This window comes from Furipterus horrens, unplaced genomic scaffold (genome assembly GCF_987537825.1).
Source record: "Furipterus horrens unplaced genomic scaffold, mFurHor1.1.pri manual_scaffold_2, whole genome shotgun sequence".
NCBI lineage: Eukaryota > Metazoa > Chordata > Mammalia > Chiroptera > Furipteridae > Furipterus > Furipterus horrens.
This window is the reverse complement of record NW_028327172.1, coordinates 192216770-192239461: the sequence shown is the minus strand read 5'-3', so window position 1 is coordinate 192239461 and position 22692 is coordinate 192216770. Positions and strand designations below refer to the sequence as shown.

At 40.6% G+C, this 22692-nt stretch overlaps 1 protein-coding gene across 4 annotated transcripts in view; it reads left to right on the top strand.

Moving 5' to 3' along the window:
- The window catches only part of LIMCH1 (LIM and calponin homology domains 1), a 315733-nt gene that overhangs the window by 107310 nt on the left and 185731 nt on the right, over nucleotides 1-22692 (top strand). For all 4 annotated transcript variants that reach the window (XM_090266941.1, XM_090266945.1, XM_090266943.1 and 1 more), the window contains exon 2: nucleotides 16951-17021. In XM_090266941.1, the coding sequence (XP_090123067.1) occupies nucleotides 16951-17021 (71 nt within the window). The remainder of the gene's footprint in view (nucleotides 1-16950; nucleotides 17022-22692) is intronic.

The following is a 22692-nucleotide window of genomic DNA, read 5'->3' as shown; positions in this document are numbered from 1 at the left end:
TTTGGATTGTTTGGATATTTGTGATGATTATTAAAATATAGAGATAAAATCCAGTGACATCACAAAGATTTTTAGTATTTCACCCCCATGGTATTGAGTGAATTGATAATAAATGTATAGACATTTTGTCATATTTCTGGAGTTGGGGGTTTATTTTCTATTCCTCAGTTTAAGGAAAAGACTCATTGAAGAGAGCGTGGCACAGGCAGTGGGAAGTCAGGTTTTTATTTACAATTCAGCCAATAATAGGGGGAAAATCAATAGGGACACAGATGTATTTGGCAGCATAGCATATTGGTTAAGAATGTAGGTCAGGAGCCAGACTGTCCAGCTTAGAGTCCTGGTTTTGCCACCTAGTAGCTATATGAAATTGGGCAAATTACTTAATGGTCTGTATTTCAGTTTATCTGGTAACCAAGAATAATAACTGTACTTACATCATGGCCTCTGATAGCCCACTGAGCACCTTTGCATAAACTGAAAAAGACATCTAAAGTGGCTTTATGGGCATGAGTGCAGAATGGGGAGAGTGGTTTTTTGTGAATTAGGGAAACAGAACTCTTTCTTTAGGAGTCTTCATGGTTTGACAAAGGGAACTCAGGTTGGCTTTTAGCCATAACTGGCAGCGAGACGTGGACCACCTACGCAAGGCACGAAAGGAAACTCAACAGCTTCCACATGAGGTGCCTGCGACGCGTCCTGCATGTCGCCTGGCAGGATAAGGTCCCCAACACCGAGGTGCTGAAGCGAGCCAATATGAGCAGTTTGCATGCAGTTCTTAGCGAGAGACGCCTCAGGTGGCTCGGCCATGTCAAAAGAATGGATGCAGGCCGTATCCCCAAAGACCTCCTCTACGGCGAGCTAGCAGAAGGCAAGAGGATGACAGGGCGCCCAAAACTGCGGTTCAAAGACATCTGCAAAAAGGACATGACACAATGCTCCATCAATCTCAACACATGGGAAGTTCAAGCAGACGACCGCCTAGCCTGGAGGCTCGCGGTCAGGCAAGGTACATCACGCGCGGAGGCTGCGCGCAACGAGGAGGCGGTCCAGAAAAGATCGAGGCGGAAGCAGCGTCAACAGCAGCAACAACGGCCATCTGCCTTCACCTGTAACAAGTGTGGCAGGGATTGTCACTCCCGAGTCGGACTGCACAGCCATTCTCGGCGGTGCAGATAGACTCTCAAGAAGCTACGCCATCGTCTCTCGAGACGGACGGCTGCCGATTCGATTTGTCTCCTTGGCTGGGGGGCCTTGTCCAGGGCACAATCTGTGTGACCAGCTGTGGTAGCTTGACTACCACGTTGGGGAACTGAAAAGTAAATGAGTCGATTAAGGTTCAATAAAGATGCTAGGGTGGAAAGGGTTCAGAAAGAGTCTAGTTTTGAGTGGAGCTATCTCAGACTTAGAGTGAAGTGATTTGCTGGAAGCCCTTGGTTATTAGCAGAAATGTGACTAGAACCCAGTTATCTCGACTTTTGGCCTCTTACCAGTCCTAACAAAGTGTCACTAGACAACTGTGTGATTCAAACCAAAGAACTGTTGATAGAAGATGGGGGTGAAGGGGCACTCTGACCATTCCCAGTCCCTACCTAGAGCCACTTAAGTGACAAACTCTCTGAAGACTACAGTTCTTTTAGACAATAGGTTCCTGTGTTCAATATTCAAATGTTTGTTTTAAAATATACTAGACAGTGGGCATATGTGGATCCCAGCTACCACTTTAATTGTGGACGTGAGGAATATTATTAGATGGAAGTATATTTTACATTTGAATGAAAAACCTTTTAAAAGTGTAGTGTTCTCACTACAAAGTCTTTTCTGAGTAAAACAAATGGAAATGGCTTTAATTACTAATGAGAGAAAAAAAGTGACGTTGAGCCACTGTGGAAGTTAACCTATGTATTTACCTCCCTCCCTTTAAAATCTTTTTAACTATAAAATATAACGCAGTTATAGAAAGCCACATAAAGCAAATACATTCCTCAATTTATTATTTAAGGTGAACAGTCTTGGAATCACTATATCAAGAAGTAGATACAGAAGTAAAATTTTGCCGCCCTGGAACCCCATCCTTGGCCCAATCATAATTCCTTCCCCCCTTCTGAAAGTCACTCTCCTCATCTTATGTTAATCACTTCCTTGTTTTCCTTCCTGGCTGTGTTGCCCAAGTCATACAACTGTTGAAAGGATACGCTGTCTAAAATGTCATTGTCCTATCTGTATCGTAAGCATTTTACCATGGTTTATTTTTGTTTGGTAATGCAATAACTTGTTTGGGTGAATTCTGGTAGTTTTCTAATTTGATTTTGATGCCTTTTAAATGCCAAGTACTGGTGAAGTACAGTGGTTTTGTGGTTACTTTGGATTCTTAGCTAAAAATTATTTAGTTATTAGAATATCAAATGGTGAAATTGATCAGTTCTTAAGACAGCTCTCCTGTTGTCACTGGACTGTGTGTACTTGGCAGAGCCTCTAGTTCCAGTTCTTTGCCCAAAATCAGGAAGCCAAGGGGCTTGACCCTTCCTTCCTTCCCACCCTCAGTGCTAACGTCATGCTGATCTGATGGCTGGCAAGTGCCATTTGTGTGTAGTAAGAAGTTGACGGAATGGGTTGAATATAAATGAAATGACCGATAGTGAACTGGTAAGTGACTGTCATCAGTGAAAACAAATATGAGCAGATGCTCCTAGAAATAAATGAGGAGGAACTGGACAGGTTGACTTGAGTACTTTATCTGGGCAGCTGAATGACCTTCAGCCCTAGCCCCAGCCAACATTTTATTATGAAGATTTTGGAATATTTAAAAGGAAGGGTGGGAGGAAGGAATTGAATCAAGGAAATCCACATACCTACCACCTAGTTTCAATAATTGCTAACAGTTTCTGTATTTACTTCTTACACACACATACACACACACTCACACATCCCCCAGGATTTTTGCAACCATTTAAAAATAAATTACAGACATAAGACTCCTTTCCCTCTGTATACTTTGGTGTGTATTTCCAAAAAGCATTCTCCCACATAAGCATCATGTCATTGTCACCGTTAATAAAGTGAAGCCCTAATATTATCAAATGACTAGTGTGTATTCAGATTCTACAATTGTACCCAAATTGTCCTCTGTAAAGTTTCTTTTAAGCTAAGATTTTATTAAGGAAAATCCAGTGCAGTTGGTTGTTATATCTCTTTTTTTAATTATATTTTATTGATTATGATATTTACATTGTCCCAATTTTTCCCCATTCACCCCCCTCCACCCAGCACCTCGCACTCCCTCAGGCAATCCTCACACCTTTGTTCATGTCCATGGGACATGCATATATGTTCTTTGGCTTCTTCATTTCCTATCCTATACTTTATATCTCCATGATTATCCTATAACTACCAATGTGTGCTTTTTAATCCCTTCACCTTTTCACCTATTCCCCCAAAACCCCCTCCCGTCTGGCTGTCATCAACCTGTTCTCCATCTGTTCTGTTTCTATTCTGCTTATTGCTTAGTTTGTTTTTTAGATTCAATTGTTGATAGATACGTATTTATTGTCATTTTATTGTTCATAGTTTTGATCTTTTTCTTAAATAAGTTCCTTTAACATTTCATATAATAATTGTTTGGTGATGATGAACTCTTTTAGCTTTTTCTTGTCTGGGAAGCTCTTTTTCTACCCTTCCATTCTAAGTGATAGCTTTGCTGGGTAGAGCAATCTTGACTGTAGTTTGCTGCTTTTCATGACTTTGAATATTCCTTGCCAGTCTCTTCTTGCCTGCAAAGTTTTTTTTTTTTTTTGAGAACTTATCTGACAATTGTATGGGAACTCCCTTGGAGGTAACTACCTGCTTTTCTCTTGCTTCTTTTAAGATTCTCTCTTTACCTTTAACCTTTGGCATTTTGATTATGATGTGTCTTGGTATAGGCCCCTTTGTGTCCATCTTGTTTGGGACTCTCAGTGTGTCCTGGACTTGTATGTCTATTTCTTTCATCAAATTAGGGGAATTTTCTTTCATTTATTTTTTCAAATGGATTTCCAATTTCTTGCTCTTCTCCTTCTAGCACCCCATATGATGCAAATGTTGGTATGCTTGAAGTTGTTCCAGATACTCCTTATATTATCCTTGTTTTTTTGTATTCTTTTTCTTCTTGCTGTCTTTCGCTTGGTTGTTTTTTGCTTCCTTATGTTTCATATCATTGTTTTGATTCTCAGCTTCATCCACTCTACTGTTGATTCCCTGTAAATTTTTTTTTTATTTCAATAAGTGTACCCTTCATTTCTGATTGGATCATTTTATGTTGTTGAGGTTCTCATTAAGTTCCTGGAGTATCCTAATAACCGGTGTTTTAAACTCTGCCTCTGATAGATTGCTTATCTCCTTTTGTTTAGCTTTTTTTTCCTGGACTTTTGATCTGTTCTTTCATTTGGGCCATGTTTCTTTGTCTCCTCATTTTGGCAGCCTCCCTGGGTTTGTTTCTATGTATGAGGTAGAGTTGCTATGACTCCGTGTATTGGTAGTGTTGCCTAATATAGTAGGTGTCCTGTAGGGTCCCACAACTTCCTCTATCACCCAAGCTGGGTATTTGAGCTGCGCCCTCTGTGTGGGCTGAGTATACCTTCCTCTTGTAGTTGAGCCTTGGTTGCCATTGTTAGGTCAATGGGAGGGATTTCCCCAGGCCAGTCAGCTGCAAGGACTGGTTGTGACCATTGAACACCAACCTCTGTGCTCTGTGCAGGGCCCCACTCCACAGAGCAGGACTTACTTCTGCAGGACTCTAGTGCCCACTTGTGTTCTGTCTGGAACCACTTGGCATAAGCTATAAAGCAATCTTAAGCTGGATGCTTCTTGTGCTGGGCTTAGAGGTGACCTCGTGAGGCCAGGCTGTGAACCAAGACCAGCTACTGCTAGTGCCGGGCCTGGTGCCTCTTAGCAAGGTACAGGGGCTCACTGAGGCCAGCTGCTGCTTGTTTGAGAGGATTTAGGAAGATCAGAAGCATGGGCCAAGACAAGTTGTTCAAAGGATAAGCCACTGTTAACCACTTGGGTGGGCCTGTAAATTGGGTAGGGCGCAGTCTCAGGGAATCACCAGGGCAGATCAAACAGTGTGAGCCAGATTGATGGAGTCTCATACATGGTGCCTACTATGCTCTGTGGCTGTGTTTGGGGAGGGCTCAGAAGAGGAGCAGTGGCCTCTGCCAGCAGTTCTGTCTTGGAGAAAGCTGTCCCCCAGCTCACGCCCTGATGCCAGACACTTCAGTTCTTCCTCATATACCTCTGGTGCCTTTCAAGCTGCTGCCCCAGTGCTGGAGCTCAGCGGGAGTGAGTATGAGTAAGTTAATGTGTGGGTCTTTTCAGAGGAACTGCCTGGGAATCCAGCAGTGTCTTCCACCAACTCAGTCTCCACTGGTTTTTATGGCACTAGAACCCTGGACTGGGGGGCCTGGTGTGGGACTGGGAACCTTTCTGCTTTTTATCCATCACATATGGTATCAGACCAGCCCATTCTGTGTCTCCACATCTCCATGTCTCTGCCCCAGCTACCAGTCTGGATGGCTGTGGTTTCTTCTTTAGTTCTGTGGTTGCAGGATGCCCGGTCAACTTGATTTCTGCTGGTTCTGAATGATTGTTGTTCTATAGTGTAGTTGTAATTTTGATGTGGTTGTGCCAGGAGGTGAGCCATATTTACCTAGGCCACCACATTAGAGGTAGCATCTTGGGTGAAATCACAGCCCCCAGCTTCTACATCACTCATTTGAAGGGAGACTATTCCAGGTATAGGCACCAGCAAGCCCAGAGGTCCTGAGGAGGGAGTGTGGTGGAGCAAGCGGGTGGGGGGCGGTGTTTCCCTCTACTCTCCAGCCTCCCGTGCTCCATGAGGGTGAGCATGCGGGGTATCCCTGGTTGTTATATCTCTTAGGTCTCTTATTATAGAATAGCAACCCTCCCCCTTTTGTTACATTGGCATTTTGAAGGCCAATTTTCTTCTAAAATGTATTATATTCTGAAGATGCTCAGTTGTTTCCTCGTGGTCTCATTTAACCTGGACAGTGTGTAGGATTCTGTACCCAGCACTCACAGGCCCGGATCCATTGTGCAGCAGCAAACCTGCCTCAGCTCTGCTCTCTTCGTCTCGAGCAGCATTTCTGAAGAAAAATGGCAACTGTGAAGCTTGGGGGAAAAAAAGTAATAGGTGTTCCAATCAGTAGTGAGTGTCTTACTAGGTGTTTCCAGTCATGATTCCTAACCTCTAACCTCATAAAACAGACTCGTGCAACCAGCTTCTGAAGATGAGGGAGCAGGCTCAGAGAAATGAAGCCATTTGCCGGTGCCACATAGCTTCTCGGTGTCAGACCTGAAATTTGGATCCACATTGGCCTAATTCAAAGGTTTTATATCTCACTGTGCTGAGGACTAGATGGCAGTTGCATAGGCTGATCTGCCAAAACTATCCCAGAACTGAAATGTGTATGGAGCTACATGACACCCAGGTAAAAACCACACCATCGCTGATGCATGTGTCTGCTCCTTGAATTGGAGAAAACACACTTAGCCCAGAACTACTCCGCTGGATCATTTTCTTTCTGGACCCTTCTTTCTCTTTGCTCTCATATCAGTTGCTAACACTTTATGTTGTGTTAAAGCTCACTTTGCGTGTTGTCGGTCCCTGCAGCTTCTGTGCTGTCTCTTTGTGAGGCGAGAACAGCTTGAGGATGTGCAACCACAGTTCCTGCGAAACCCACTCACATGCTGCTGGGCTGACCCACTTTCTGTGTCTAGCGCATACAATGGCTGGATCAGAGGATTTACTGCTCCCAGGGTGCTTTTGAGCCTTGCCTGTATTCTTAATTAGATTTTTTTTTCTTTTTTAGTGGAGTCTGTCAATGTGTGGCTATAAACAGTGCCTTCTGGTTTTCTGATGACATGATGAAAATATAAATGGATTCTGCAGATTGCATTCTATTATCCTCGCTATTAAGCACTCAGAGCTAGTGCTGGATAGGATCATGGTCCGATAACGTTGATTAAGAAACCTCAGGCCTGGACTTCTGTGCTGTTTGTCAGGCCAAACCGAATAGATGTAAGGGGCTGTTGTTGTTAAACAGAGAGAGTGTCGCAGTAGAAGTGCCACCAGAAGACAGGCCTTCAGAAGGCAATGTTGAGGGGCAATGAAACCCTGGCATAGGTGGAGGGAGACCTGATTTTTGTCTTGCTGATAGCTAGCTGCATGACCTTGAGAAAATCTCTTAATTTGCAGGACATTATTTATCTCATTTATAAAGTCAAGAGTTTGAGAATATACTTGGACTTATTGTGGTGTAGTGAGAAGGGACACGAGATGGATCGGTAGAAAGATTCCTGGATGCCATGTGAGAGACAACTTGGGGGGGGGGGGCTGGCATGAAAGCAGGGCCACCACGAAGGTGGCTGCTGCGGTTGTTCCTCTGAGAAGTGATGGAGGCTGGACTAGTGTGGTCATGTTGGGACAGAGGAAAAAGGACAGATCTCAGATACATTTGGGAGGGAGGAGCGTTGCTCTTCTTGATGGTTTGAATGCATCTCTGTGCTATTGGGGATGGAAATGGTGATGCCCGTCATTGATATAAAGAAGACCAGGGAAGTGGAACAATATGTTGGGTCAGGGGACAGAAATCATGAATTTTGTTTTGCTCTTAAACGGGAAATATTTATTAGGTACCCAAATGGAGCTGTTGAGTAAGAAATTGGATATTTGATTCTGGACTCCAGGGAAGAAGGATCAGAGCCATATAAAAAATGTGTGAGTTATTATATGCAAGGTATTTAAAGGCAAGAGATTTAAATTCATAAAAATGTATGAGTTATCATATATGAGATATTTAAGGGTATGGGACTACGCAGGGAAGGGGAATGTGTACTTGGAGAGAGAACAAAGGAAAAATGAAGAAAGGAGAAAAAAGAATCATGTTTTACATTAGGAAATGAATGAGGTATAGGAACCTCAGGCAGCAGGGAAAGGAGTATTTATTGAATGAGGTCAGAGGAAAGCCAGGAGTGTCTAGGGGTGGTGGTGGAGGAGGCCTAGGAGAGGCACGTGATTGAAAAATAAGGAGTGGTTGACTCTCCTGCTGCTGAGACCTTGATTCAAGTCAGGGGAGAAAATGTCTTTTAGGTCAGGCAGTATGGTGATACTGGAATTTAAGAGGAGAGCCAGTAAAGCATGGCATTAGGGAGGAAAGGCCTGCAGAGAATCTTGGAAAGAGAAAAATCAAGGGTGAAATCTATGACAATTCTAGTATTGTTGCCAATATTGACATGGAAATTTACTGAGCTCTTACTGTGGGTCAGGTATTGTGGGAAGGGTTTGACATACACCAATTCATTTACTCTTCATGCAAACCTGGAGTAGAGACAGTTACCATTTTGTAAGTAGGGAAGCTGAGGACTGGTAGAAGTTCATTAATCTACTTATGACTTAGCTTATGCTGGTGGAGCTAAGAGTCAAAATCACACATCTCAACTCTTAACCCTTTAAGAATTTTCAGTGAATTAAAAGAGGACAGCTTGTAGGTGGCTGGGCTATGAAGATAAGGGTAATGGGTACCAGATACTCACAGAGGGAGTTCAGACTGTGAAAGGAAGGATAGAGGTTAAAGGAGTTGGATTGAATGAGGGTTTTTAGGAAAAGAAGGGACTCATTCTACCAGCAGAAAGATGAAGGATGCTATGAACCAAGAGGTAAGGTTGAGATAAAGGCAGCACCTGAATAGAGGAAAGAGAAGGTATATTTTTTCCTTTTGAGATGGCAGGAAAAAATGAAAAGATAGGTGTAGATATGGTAGATAGAACGATGTGTGCAGGGATGGGCGTGGTGATGCTAATGGAAAGCCGGGCCAGATGGTTTCAGTCTCATTGTGATCCCAACAGTGAGGTCATTGGCTATGTTACGGGGCTGGGAAAGCCCAGGAGAAAGTAATTGTGAGCACCAAGCAAAAGTCATTTTGGGATTTCTCTTTAGAAATGGGGAAATAGTGGAAAATGGGGAGAATGATTGGAAGAATCCTTCTCTTACCCGCATCTTTTGGGAGACCTGTTTTGTTTCAGGATCAAGTACAAGCCATAGTTCTAACACACAGGTTCTTTTTTTGTCTGGGCCATGCCTAGTTGGCACTTCATTTCCTACCGCCCTCCTGCCCCTCCCTGCCTGCTCCCCATGCTCAGCCCTTAGAACTTTTCCTCTTTGCTCAAAGAAACCTTTGTACAGGTCTTTGTGTCTGCCTGGAGTGCCCTACTTTATCTCCTTCCTTTGGGGAATCCCTTCTTATCCTCCAGAATCAACTCAAATGTCAGCCCCTCAGAGGCTTTCCTTGACTCTCTTGGGCAGAGAGTTCATTCCTTTGCTCAGACGCTGCACAGAATCATGTTTAGGAGCAAGAACTCTGCAGTCACACTGTCTGGGGTTAAGTCCAGATTCTGCTATTCACTTGCTTTGTGTCGTTGCACAAGTTACTTAGTCTCTTTGTGTCCAGGTTTCCTTGACTTTAGAGTGGATATAATAATAATCTGACCCACCTCATTGGGTTTTTATGAGGATTAAATAAATTAAAATGCAGCAAGCATTTAGAAGAACAGAGAGGGCATATGGTATGAATATTCATATGGCGTATGAATGTGAACTGTTATCATTCAACTATTTCTTCAGTTATGCAACTTGTGTTAATTGCTTCCTCCATACTCTTGTAGATCTCTGTCCATATTTCTCTATCAACACCTACTGTATTACAGTGTTTTATCTTTCCCTTGGATTGTGGATTCTTACAGGGTAGGCTCCAGATCTTGTTATTTTGGCTTTACATCTATTACACTGCCTGGCATGAAATAGGTATTCAGTAGATGATTGATTGGTTGATTGCTAATTCTGGCTCAGATGCATATGATTTATAATTCTTTACAAAAAGTTTCAATAGAATCTTGATTTGATTTTTCTAGAAACCCCATAAAGGAGACAGAAATAGCAGTGAATTTATTCTCAATAAATGTGAAAATTAAGAGCAATTCTGTTCTGTTTTACTTTACAATTTAGGTTAAAAAAAACATGCAGAAATGTTCTTGTTAGGTAAACCAAATATGATCAGGAGATACATGAACATGATAAGCTACAAATAATTGTCTCCAGTGAATTAAAGAGGTGTTATGTTCATTTACTGTTTATAGGAAGAAACCACAACCTTCTGAAAAATGTACCTGTTGTTGTACAATTGAGAGAAAATATCCATGTCTTTCAGAAGTTAAGTAAAAAATCTACTAACCTTTGTATTTTTTCAATTGTTTGAATCCAGGGACCAGTATTTTGTCAGCCTATAGAATCTCCTCTTAAGATCATTATAATAAGTTTTCCAAAATTTATATAGTTAAAATATTCTTCAAGCCTTCAGTTTATTAGTAGACTGTAGTTTATCCACCAGATTGCTTTCCAAAAAAAAAAAAGGAAGAAAGAAAGAAAGAAAAGAAACTAAGCTTAATGAAAACATATCTAAAATACAATTTGTTTAAATGGTAATTATCAGGCTGAGACTGATTCTTGGCAGTCTTTGCCTGTTCATGGCAATTACATAACAATGGTAACAAAATAATTAGTGAAGTATAGCATTGTGATATACAATGTGTTACATTATAAACACATCATAAAGATGTTATCATAAGTTGTGTGGTTTTATTAGAAAGAAAGTAGATTTTTTTTATTAGTCCTTCATATTTCAATTATTTGAATGGTTCAGAGCAGCGCCATTAACATACACAAACTCAGAAACATAATAATCTTTTAGTTCTATGGGAAAAAAATTAAAACACAGATGAGCTTACTCGGTAATTACTTGCATAAAATAGTGTGAGAAGACATCATAATGTCCTCTTGTTTCTGCTTTTGGTTTAATTGCTAAACTACATGAAATTTTTTTTTTCCTTTAAAAACAGTCAAGGTTTTGATAACTCATCCATTCATTGAATATTTTAATCTGACAAATGTCCCTTCAACAAACATATTGGTAGTCAAGAAAAGGAATTAACCCTAACCCATAGGCAGAAAAAAAAATCTGAAAGGCACACAGGACATAGTTGGTGACATAACTGCCACCGTAAGTACTTCTGAGGATCCCCTTGAATGGCGAGATGTTCACAAGCAGGTTCATTATGCCCGCCCTTCAAATCATGGTGTTATTGAATAGTCTGGTCCATGCGCTTAGTTAGTTTTTTGGTGTTTTCTTGTTGCTGTTTGGGTTTTGCTTGTTTTTATGTTGAATACTTTTAGGGAACTTCAGGACCTTTGGCTTTTGCTGCATGAGATGGAAAGGCATTGGGGGGTTTGGGTGCAGTGGTGGCAAGATATAACTTTCCAGGATCACCCTGGCTGCTGTGTTGAGGATAGAAGGGAGACAAGGTTAGAAGCAGTGAGGCCAGCTAAGAGACTTACCCAGGTCTGAGATGGTGGAGTAAGGCACTAGCTTGGAGGCAGTGAGAAGAGGTTGTGTTCTGGCTAAATTCTGAAGGGATAATCAACAGGATTTGTGGGTGTGTATGCTTGGGATAGATCAAGGTCAAGCAGGACTAAGCTGAACAATTGCAAGGCTAGAGTTGCAAGCATTAATTGATCAGATGCGCGAGGATCAGCAAGGCATGGAGAGCAGAATTTGGGCAAATGACATAGTGCTCCTGACATTTCATGCTGCTTGCTCTTCCCTGCTAGCCCCTGAATGCTCCTGAACCTGCACTCTCTCCCCACCATGTCCTGTCCCAGCTACCCATCTCAGGCTCCTTTTAAGAGCTCTGCTAATTTTCCCATCCTGCTCTGTGTCCTTGGAGAGTGATCCCAAAGTGATGGCTTGGCCAGTGTCTTGTCTGAAAGGTTCCCGAGAGTCCTCCATCAGTCGGGATTCAGGTGGGAAGGTTAGTGAGAGTTTGGGGAGTCATTTTTCACTTCCCCTGCTCATGAACTTGGATAATGATGGTTGATTCTTGGCAGCTATTTTCTTTTTTATAGTAATGGATTATACTGTCACAAAGGGAACAGTAATTAGCAGTCTTTATAGATAAATATACAATGTGTAATACTGTAAACACATAATGAAGATGTTGCTGAGAGGGGTTGATGAGACAGGTCATCCAAACTCCCAATTCGAAAGGAAGGTCCTGCCTTTCTGATTTGCAAATGCTGGCTTAGTTTAAGCATGCTATAGGTCAGGGCTTTGGAAAATTTACTGCACCTGTGAATCACGTGGGACTCTATTTTAAATGCTGGTTCTGATTAAGTTGGTCTTGAAGAGGGTGGGAGGAATGAAAGTTTGTTTTTTAACACCAGTTTTATGTAAAGATGCTGCTCTTGCTGATCTAAGGACTGAGATTTTAGTGGCAGGGTCCTCGTTGAGTTCTGGAGTGTATTCAGCTGTTGACCTTCCTAACAAAGATCCATGTGCCTCTATACTCAGTAATTTGGACTTGGAAGAATGGATGGCATTTGATCAGTGACAGCAATGTGAAGGCTGTGCTGGGACCTAATTCAACACAGGAGAGAGGGGAAGGAAGAAAAGGATGGGGGACAGGCACAGAAATGAGCACCTTCCTCCAAATGCATGGTACCTATTTCTGTCTCCAGAATTGGGAGTCTAGGAAAGTGAATTTAATCAAACTGCATCTTGGAGGATCTTGATGAGCACGCTGACATTGGATTATTAATAAACTCTACTTGAAATTTTTTACTGCCTATGCATCATATGCAAGATAATCTTAAATGGTTCATGGGCCTTCTAGGTGGTCTATGGGCCACCAATATTTTCTTATAATCTCAATAGTTATGTTACCTTCGATTTATGGTAGGATTTTAGATATCTGCTTTCTTCACCAGTCTGTGAGCTTTCTGCATGCAATAGTCATGTCTCATTTGAGTTTCTATCACTAGGCCTTGTTCATCATTGCTACTTAATAAATGGAGATGGGCCTGTGATAACCTAGCCAGAGATTCTGTAAAAAATGGAACTGAACTGTCTTGGGTTCTCAATGTTAGCACCATTTGCATTAAACATAATACTTTTAACAAAAATGTAAAGAGCTGAGGGGGAAATGTTTTAAAAACTTTCTAATCACTTCTTGGTGAATGAGGTTAGTTTTACAGAAAATGTTAGTGATATTTTGAGAATATAAGTAGGACTAATAGATTCATGACAGGTGTATAAAGTCTATGTTTAAAATCTTAGCTTTTAAAGGGCATCTTTCTTAATGTCTTTATTTTGGGAATAAGCTAGATATTTGTAAATAGTAAACTATTTTAAAAAAAAATTTTCTCACCTTCTCTCAAATAAGCAAAAGAGGATATTAACAAAGGGATTTCCTTCCTTTCTCCCTCCCTCCCATCTACCCTCCCTCCCTCCCTCTCATCTCCCCTCCTTCCCTCCCTCTCTTCCTTCCTTCCTTTTCCAGGGAGTAGGTATATTGGCTTGTGAATTGCATTTCTGGTATGAGTGGTAATGAGAATGTTTTGTAACAGAACTGGAACTCTGGTTTACAAGGAAGATTGGGACCACTTAGTTTCCTTATACTGTTCTTTAGAAAACAAACAAACAAAAAAAAACTGTTTCATTAAAGTAACATGTATTAATTGTAGAAAGCTTTAGGAAAATAGAAAATTTTTATTATTTTTAAAAAAGATTTTATTTATTTTCAGAGAGAGGTGAAGGGAGGGAGAAAGAGAGGGAGAAAAGCATCAATGTGTATCAGTTGCCTCTCACACACCCCCAACTGGGAACCTGGCCTGCAACCCAGGCATGTGCCCTGATAAGGAATCCAACCAGTGACCTTTCAGTTCTCGGGCTGGTGCTCAACCCATTGAGCCACACTAGCCAGGGTGAAAATAGATAAAATTATAAAGAAGAAAATAAAAATCACATCTGATTCCCACCATGAAGTTGTAACATGTTGACATATTTCCTGTGTGTGTGTGTGTGTGTGTGTGTGTGTGTGTGTGTGTGTCTGTGTCTGATAATGTCTTTGTCTGGTTTTGGAAGCAAGGTGATGTTGGCCTAATAGAATGAATTGGTGAGTATTCTTTCCTCAATAGATGTCTGGAAGAGTTTGTGTAGAATTGCCTTATTTCTTCCTTAAATATTCAGTATGTTTTACCAGGCAAGCCTTCTGGGCCTGGCATTTTTGGAGGGGCTGGGACGGAGATGATATATTTCTTTGTTGAGTGAACTTTCATTGTTTGTATCAAGGAATTTATCCTATTCATCTAAGTTGGTGAATTTGTTACAGATGACAGGAGAAAGAAACTCAGGTCAAGAGGCTCCTCTGCCCCCCACCTCGCCTCAGTTCTTGTCTCACTTGCAAGAGAATGATTCAAGTGACAGACGAACACCTATAGTGGAAATGAGATAGCTAGTTTATTTATGAAACACATACAAGCACGGAGCTGCAAGCAGGCACCCAACAAGTCTAAATGCCCCACAAATAGAGGAAAGGAAATTGTTAGTAAGTTTTTTCTATACACTTGAGCCGAGGCTACAAGTGGGTACCTAGCTAATCTAAGTATGCCAACTATTGGGGTCCAAGGGGTATATACCTTACTCAACTTCTAGGTTCTTCCCTGCCCCCTTCTAAATCTTGGGAATAATCTTAGTTAGTGAAATTGTTATAGAGGCTCCCTTTCCCCGCATAGAATCTCAAGGACCCCCCTATCCCCTCCAGTGCTATTTTGTTGCCTTTATTCCCCATCTGGTTGCACATTCCTAGCTGCTACCTAACAAATTTATTGTCACAAATTTATTTATGCTATTTTATTGTTATCCTTTTAATGTCTGTGAAATATGAAATGATGTCATCTCTGTCATTCCTGATGTTGATAATTTGTGTCTTTCTTTTTTTGGCTAAAAAACAAAGGTTATCAATTTTATTAGCTAATGGTTTATCAGCCTGGCTGAAGAGTTATCATTTTATTGCTCTCAAAGAAACAGCTTTTGATACCATTGATTTTTCTATTTGATTGACTTCAATTCTAATATAAAGTTTTTTTTTTCCTTTTCCTGCTTAATTTGGGCTTAATTTACTTAAGGTGGAAGCAAAATTCACTGAGTTGAGATTTTTTTCTGATATAGATGTTTTGTGTTATACATTTTCCACAAATACTACTATAGTGTCTCTCTATACATTTTTATATTGCCACATTATTTCACTAAAAAATACATTATAATTTCTTTTGATTCCTTTTTTAATCAAAGGGTTGTGTAGAATTATGCTGCTTAGTTTAAAATTATTTGCGGATTATTCCAGAGATATTTCTGTTGTTAGTTTCTAATTTAATTCCATTGTGGTCAGTCAGATAAAATACTTTTTAGGAACTGAATTCTTTTAAGTTCCACGGTGGAAACTTGTTTTCTAACCCAGGAATTGATCTATTTCAATCAATGTTCATTGTGAACTTAAGAAGAAAAATGTGTATTCTGCTGTTATAGGTTGGAGTATTCTAGAAATGTCAATTAAATCAACTTAGTGCATAGCGTTGTTCAACTCTTCTTTATCCTTATTGATTCTCTGTCTGCTCACTTTATCCGATTTCAAAGAGAGATATTAAATATTTGACTCTAGTTGTGAATTTGTCTATTTCTCCTTGCAAGTCCATCTGTTTTGGCTTATGTATTTTGAAGCTCTTGATTTTCTGCCTGCTTATTCTGTTTTCAAAGAGAGAAATTAAATCTTTGACTCTAGTGGTGAATTTGTTATTTCTCCTTACAAGTTCATCTATTTTGGCCTATATATTCTGAAGCTTTTAAAAAATAATTAGGTGCAAAAGTGGTTAGGATTGTTTTGTCTTCCTGATGAGTTAAACCCTTTGTCGTTATGAAATGACTTTCTCTGTCCTTGAATTATTTTTTGTTCTAAAAGTTCCTTTGTCTGACATCAACGTAACTACTCAACTTTCTTTTGATTAGTGTTAGCATGGTGTATCTTATTCTATTCTTCTATTTTTAACCTATTTCTATCTTTATATTTGAAGTGTAATTTTCATAAGCATCACATTGTTGAATCTTGCTTTTTTTAATCCAATCTGACAATCTCTGTCTTTTAATTAGGGACGTTTGGGCCACTTATATTTAATACACTTACTGATATGCTTAGATTTAAGTCTACAGCATTGCTATTTCCTTTCTATTTATTCCGTCTGTTCTGTATTCCTTTCTCTGTTTTTGTTCTTTTTGCCTTTCTTAATTGTTAGAGTGTTTTATGATTTCTTTTTATCTCTTTCTTGGTCTGTAATTTTTTAAAACTTTGCTGTTTTAAGAAGTTGCTTTAGAGTTTATAGTGTGCATATTTACATGGCATTTTGTAGATGATCAAACAACATGTATTGAATGAGTGAATGAATGCCCTAGAGCCTAGGCCAGAGGGCTGCTGAGAGGCATTAGGATAGGCCCATGGACCTGTGCTGTGAAAGTTCATTCTTCCCCAGCCATTATTTTCCTCTCCTACATCATGTTACTGTGGATATTAGCTTTAACCTTTCTGCTTTAATATTAGTCTCTCAAGGTTAGGGGTCTGCCTTCCTTTCCCTCCTGCCCCCTTAACATTTTAACAAATAGATACTTGATCCATAACTGGTATTTCCTACAGGCTTTTTTGAAAGTGTATGGATGAAAGAGGCTGTCGTCTTGACTTATGGCCAAACCCAAAAAGTAATATTCTTATCAGGAAGAACAGATATTTTTAACAGTAATAGATAGGGAAAAAACCTTCAAAAAAATGGTCTAAATTTAATATTAGCTGATCTAAGCAAAACTACACATGGAAAGGAAATTCAGAGCTGATTTTTCCCATTCTTAAAATGCCACCAGTTATTTCAAAGCTCTTAAGTATATATAAATATATGATCACTGCACTTCCCGATTAAAAAAAGAAAAACTTATGCTCTGTTTTTTTCTTCTTTTTCTTTTCCAGCAAGTAACCGGCAGGAGCTTTGGTGATAAAGATTTTCGGACAGGGTTGGAAAACGGAATCCTTCTCTGCGAGTAAGTATAGCCTGTATCCAGTTGGTTTTCATTTTAAAAAGTTATTATTGCTATTCAGTTCGTAGGTAAAACTTCCAGTATTTTGTTTTGAACTTAATCAGTTTGAATCTGAAGTTAAAAAAAAAAATCACGGGGCTAAGCAGTAAACACAAGTAGGTGAGGGAGTCAGCGGTCAAAGGGGTGTGGCAGGCACCGTGGCAGTTGCAGGCCAGATGTGGAAGGAGTGTCTGGTAGCTGCTACTTCTTTCACTAGGTAAAAGTTCGAGCCCAGGTAGTTGGAAGGATGTGGACTGAATTGTTGTAAAAGTAGCAACTTTTCTCCCCTTGTGCCCCCCCCCCACACCGCCCAACAAAAGCAGCTTGTGCCAAGTGCAAACAGTGCTTCTATTTACTCACAAGCGTGTCACGTAATGTTCCTCACTGGGCCTGCTTCCCTGAACTGGTTTTATAGACTTAATTTGTGCTGTTGGCAAAATTCAAGTATGAATATTAACTGCAGTGTTTAATTTTTATGTTTTGAACCTGGGCTTTGTCATAGACTGCCACTTGTTCAAGAGCTTTCTGTGAAGTGGTTCTGGACACAAAATAAACTAGAACCTTGATACTTATAGGTGGATAGATATAAACTTCAAATCAATATTTCAAATTTTGAATTTATTTAATAGGTTCTTTAATTGCAGTACTGATTTCTTGTTTTCTTGAAGTGAAATGTCTATACATGAAATCTATAGCTCCAAAATTTATGATCTAAATTGTTTTGGAAACAGTGTACATGCATGTAACCTACATCCTGGTCAAGATATAGAACAGAAAGTTCCCCCATGTCCTTCCCCAGTCAGTCTCAACCACCTGTAGAAAGCATTGTTCTGATTTCTGTCATCATAACATCTATTTTATATTTTCTTAAACTTTATGTAAATGGAATCACATAAAATGCACTCTAATTTTAGTGATTTTCAGAATGTTTTTTGGGACCCACCCACCGATGTAGCTGAAAGAGCATGGGCTTTGTAGCCTGAGAACTAGATAGTCAGGTCCCTACTTCACCCCTTAAGTAAGTTAACTTCCTCTAGTTTCTTTTTTCCCCTTTCTAAAATGATAATAGCCCTGGCTGGTGTGGCTCAGTGGACTGAACACCGGCCTCTAAACCAAAAGGCAGCTGATTCGATTCCCAGTCAAGAGTACATGCCTGGGTTACAGGCCAGGTCCCCAGTTGGGGGTGTGCGAGAGGGAAACACACATTGATGTTTCTCTCCCTTTCTTTCGCCCTCCTTTCCCCTCTAAAAATAAATAAATAAAATCTTTAAAAATATGTTTAAAAAAATGATAAAACGTTTGTACCTATTGCCTATTCCATACACCTTTTTTTTGTTTGTGTGAATTTCAACAAGATCCTGTGGCTAATGCCCTAAAATGTACATTCATGTACAGATGTTGATTTTTATGCAGCATCTTTCAACACATTTCATGTCAGCCTTTTTTTTTTGTTTTGCCCCCTGCTCCCATTTGGCCCCTGCTGTCAACCAACTGCACCCCTGGAACCGTGCAAGTCCCCCTCCTGGCCAGATTGGTCTCTGGAGACAAGTCCCAGAAAGTGCACCTGCTAATCTCAGTCTGTAGCAGCCCAATGTGCTCAGATCAAACCTAGCTATGCCCCAACCAAAAAGGAGATGGAAAATCTCCTTTTTGAGAGAAGTTTATATCCCCTGCTAGCTGATTTCATGCTTTCCTTCTTATGAAGTCTTCTCCTATTTATGTCTCTCACCAGATCTTTTTTCTTTATTAAATCTAAGTCAGATCTCATCTCATAGGTGAATCATAACTGGTTTAGCATCCCACCAGAGACAAGTCTGGACAGACTCCGACCACTTCACTTGTATTCTAGCACCTGCTTCTCCAATGATTCTGGGCTTAGCCCTCTCCCGGTGATAACAGACTAGCCAGAATATAATCTCATATATTCCCCTAATGCTTAATCTGTGGAAGTGGGTCTTTGATACCAATTTTTGTTTACCTAACAATTACTCCAAAGATTCTTGTAGGCCTCTGCTTTTCCACTACATCCCCACGAATAGATCTATCGGGGGTAATGCCTGACTTTGGATTGAGTAGGCTCATCTGAAGGTAAGGCTCTTGATGTAAAGACATTTGCACACACAGAATTTGATTTTTATCTAAATGAAGATGTTGAGGTAGGAGATGGATTCTGTCAGGTGTGCAGTGCTGCTATCTTTTGGCCTTTTGCAAACACATAAATGAATGTTAGGGCTGTATCAGAGCAGAGGGATAGGGTTTAAGTCCAGCCCATGATTAGGAAGTAGTATGGTCAGAAAACACAGAGGCACAGATTATAGCAGAGGTCTCTTTAGATAAAGGGCATGGACAGCAGACAGCCTGGTGATAAAACTGAGAGAACCGGCCAATACAGGATGTGGGCATGTGTTACTGTCTGGATAGGCAGGATACAACCCAAGATAAATGAGTTATGGTCTAAGTGCTGTAAATATGGGGGATTTGAAGGAGTCTGAGGACCAGGGTCAAGTCCAGTGGGCAGCCCTGGCACAGAGTTTGCTAAGGTGAAATGAACTGCCTTGGCAGCCAGAGACAAGGAAAGCCAGTAGCATGATTCCAGCCAGAGCCTTGGAGAGAAGGCTGGGTCAACAGCCAGAGAAACCAGATGAAAACAAACTCATAAGCTCAAGACCCACAGAGCAATGAGACACAAAAACATGGCCCAGGAGCTGCCTGCACTGAAGGCTGGTAACAACGGAGGAAGATTTTCCCTCACCTTTTTGGTCAGGGCATAGCTAGGTTTGATCTGAGCATATTGGGCTGCTGCGTTTTCTGGGAATTGTCTCCAGAGACCAATCTGGCCAGGAGGGGGACTTGCACTGTTTCAGGTGTGTGGTTGGTTGGTGGCAGGGACCCAACGACAGGAAACTCAGCTAGGAGGGTCTCAGGAAAGGGAGGGTTCCCAGACAGTGGATCCATGCAGGTTTTAAACACCTGTCTTTGGAAAGTAGAGTACACTTGAAACCTATATAATTTTGTTAATGTCACTCCAATAAATTTGATAAAATTTTAAAAAATGCTCAAGGCTGTGCCACTCTCTAGAATCAGAGAGTTTCATGGATGCTGGTGATTAAGGAGTTCTAACTCATAGACACCATTCATGTAGCCTCATTAAAAATATAGGACCCTAGCTGAAAACTATTCCTCCTTTTATTCAACAAAGTCCTATCTCCTTGTCTGAGTTGGACTGGCTCTAAATGTTGGTTGCAACTGTGGAGGGACACCATGCTTTTTGTTCACTAAAAATTTCCTGAGTTTTTAATGAGCATGGAATAAATTAATAGTTCTTGTCAAACTAAATAAAGGCACCATCAGGGGCTGGGGCCTAGTTTTCTTCTTACCAGCCTGGTTCTAAACCTAACCACAGCCTGTGAGGACTATTACCACACCCATTTTACAGTGCAAGTAGCTGAGGCACAAAGGATTACCTAACTTGGCTAAGGTTATACAGGTAAGAAAGATTTGAATGCAGAAGTCTGATTTCTTAGCTTTTGCTGTTCCCTACTGCCCTGTGTCTAGAAATGGGATTTTAGTGGGAGAGAAAAACAAGATATTACGGGGTAGTGTTGGAATGAAATTGGGGCCAGGAAACCTGGAGCGCAGGGAAAAGGGTAGTGCAGAGAATAACTGCTGGGTCTCACTGGGTTGGCTGTCTTGGAAGATGTAAGCATCAAGGGCCCGGTTGTTCTTAAGATACAAAGGCAAGTCCAATAAGAGTGAGGGCATGAAAGGACAGGAAGCCGTGGTCAGTGGAGGATGTAGGTTTCAGTGTTCTTAGGTGGAGCCATCAAAACTAGGCGCAGATAATGGAAGTGGTGGACCTGCACTAAAAATAAAAACTACGTCAACAGGAGAGGAGAAAAGACTGGCACCTACAGGCAGCACAGCAGATGGAAACTGACTAGCCTCCAAATCACCCTGGGAGCTCTATTACTTCCCCTCTGAAGTGCAATGCCTGTGACTTCGCATATGCACCCCCGCATATACAGTAATACTTATGCATAAATGCATAACTTACAGTAATAGCAAGTATAAAAGAGAGTGCATATGCCAAATAGAATTGTCGTGGATGCGTTCTCTTCCTCTGTTACTTTTGCCAAGTTTGAGAGGTTAATGCTCAAATGACATGAGCCCTCCACTGAGTATTAAAGATCTGGGGTCAAAGTGTGACAAAGCTGCAAATGTGTGACAGTTGTCATGCTGTTAGAAATGTTAATTGAATGAGGCATTGTGTCCTTGAGGACTCCAAGGTTCAAAAGGAAGGCTACAAAAAAAAAAAAAAAAAAAAAAAAAAAACGTTCCCTAAGGAAGCTCTTCTCCCTACAGAGTCCCTGATGATGGTCATTCACTTTTCTGTACCTGGATCAGACTGTCTTGAAATCATTCCAGAAAGCAAAGTTTCTGACTTGTGTTCCTGACTAGGACTGTACTATTTAGCTAGAACTCTATGAAATTCCATCTGTATCAGGGGTTGGCAGATCATGACCCTTGGTCTGTTTTTGTACTGGCCTTCCTTCTTGCAAAAAATGGCTTTTACGTTTTTAAAGGATTGTAAATAAAACATAACTAGAGTTTGCACGGGGATCATAGAGCCTCTTTACTATCTAGTCTTCCACAGAAAAAGTTGGCCAGCCCATAGTGCTATGGAATTAATTTTAGATGTAAATTGTTTATTCTCATAAAGGAAAGTAATTGTGTTTGGGCAGTGCAAAAATGCTCTCTGGGTAAATGAAGTAATTTTTACCAAAAGTTTTCTCAGGAATTTCTTTATAATTCCACCCCCATCCCCAAGCCCTGACTTTTTACTTTGAAATTTTCAAACTTATAAAAAAATGTTACAAGAATAATGCAAGGATTACCCATATACCCTGCAACTAAAAGCCATTATTATTATTATTTCACCACACTTGCTTTACATATGTTACATATATAACCAAAGCCAGTGCAAATCCGTTGATGAGAGAGCATAGTGAAAAGTGAATGGATTTGGGGAACCTTAGGTTGAATTCCGTGAAAATGTATTAGTGGACCAAATCAGTCAGAAAAATGTGATTTTTATATGGTTCAACCTCGTGAACAGTCCAGAACTTGAATTTGCCCTCCTGTATGTCCTTGGGCAAGTTACATAACCTCCCTGAGCACCATTTTCCTCACCTATGAAAACAGATATTATTGTACCTAATTCATAGGGGTGTTCTGGGGATTAAATGAATTGAAAATATGTATAAAACTTTTTGTTTAGTGCTGGGAACCTAGCAGACATTCAAATGGTAACTTTTCCCCCTCTGTCTGTGAAATGGGGAAGTTACTGCCTCTTATGGTCCCTGCAAGATTCCAGTGAGAGAATACCATGAAGCGCTCAGCAGTGTCTGGCTCTTGTTGGCACTTTGGATCACTAGCTATTCTCATTATTATTGTTAGGAATAGGCCCAAAATCAATTACAGATATGAAACAGTCAGTGGAACTCAGTGTCACTGTGTGCCCATCAGCTCTCTGCCTAGAGCTGCCAACAAGCCACAGGATGAACGAATGGAGATTTTACTTTCTGGCTTCTCGTGCCCAACCTATGATCAAAAACTGGGCAAGACAGTTTGGGTC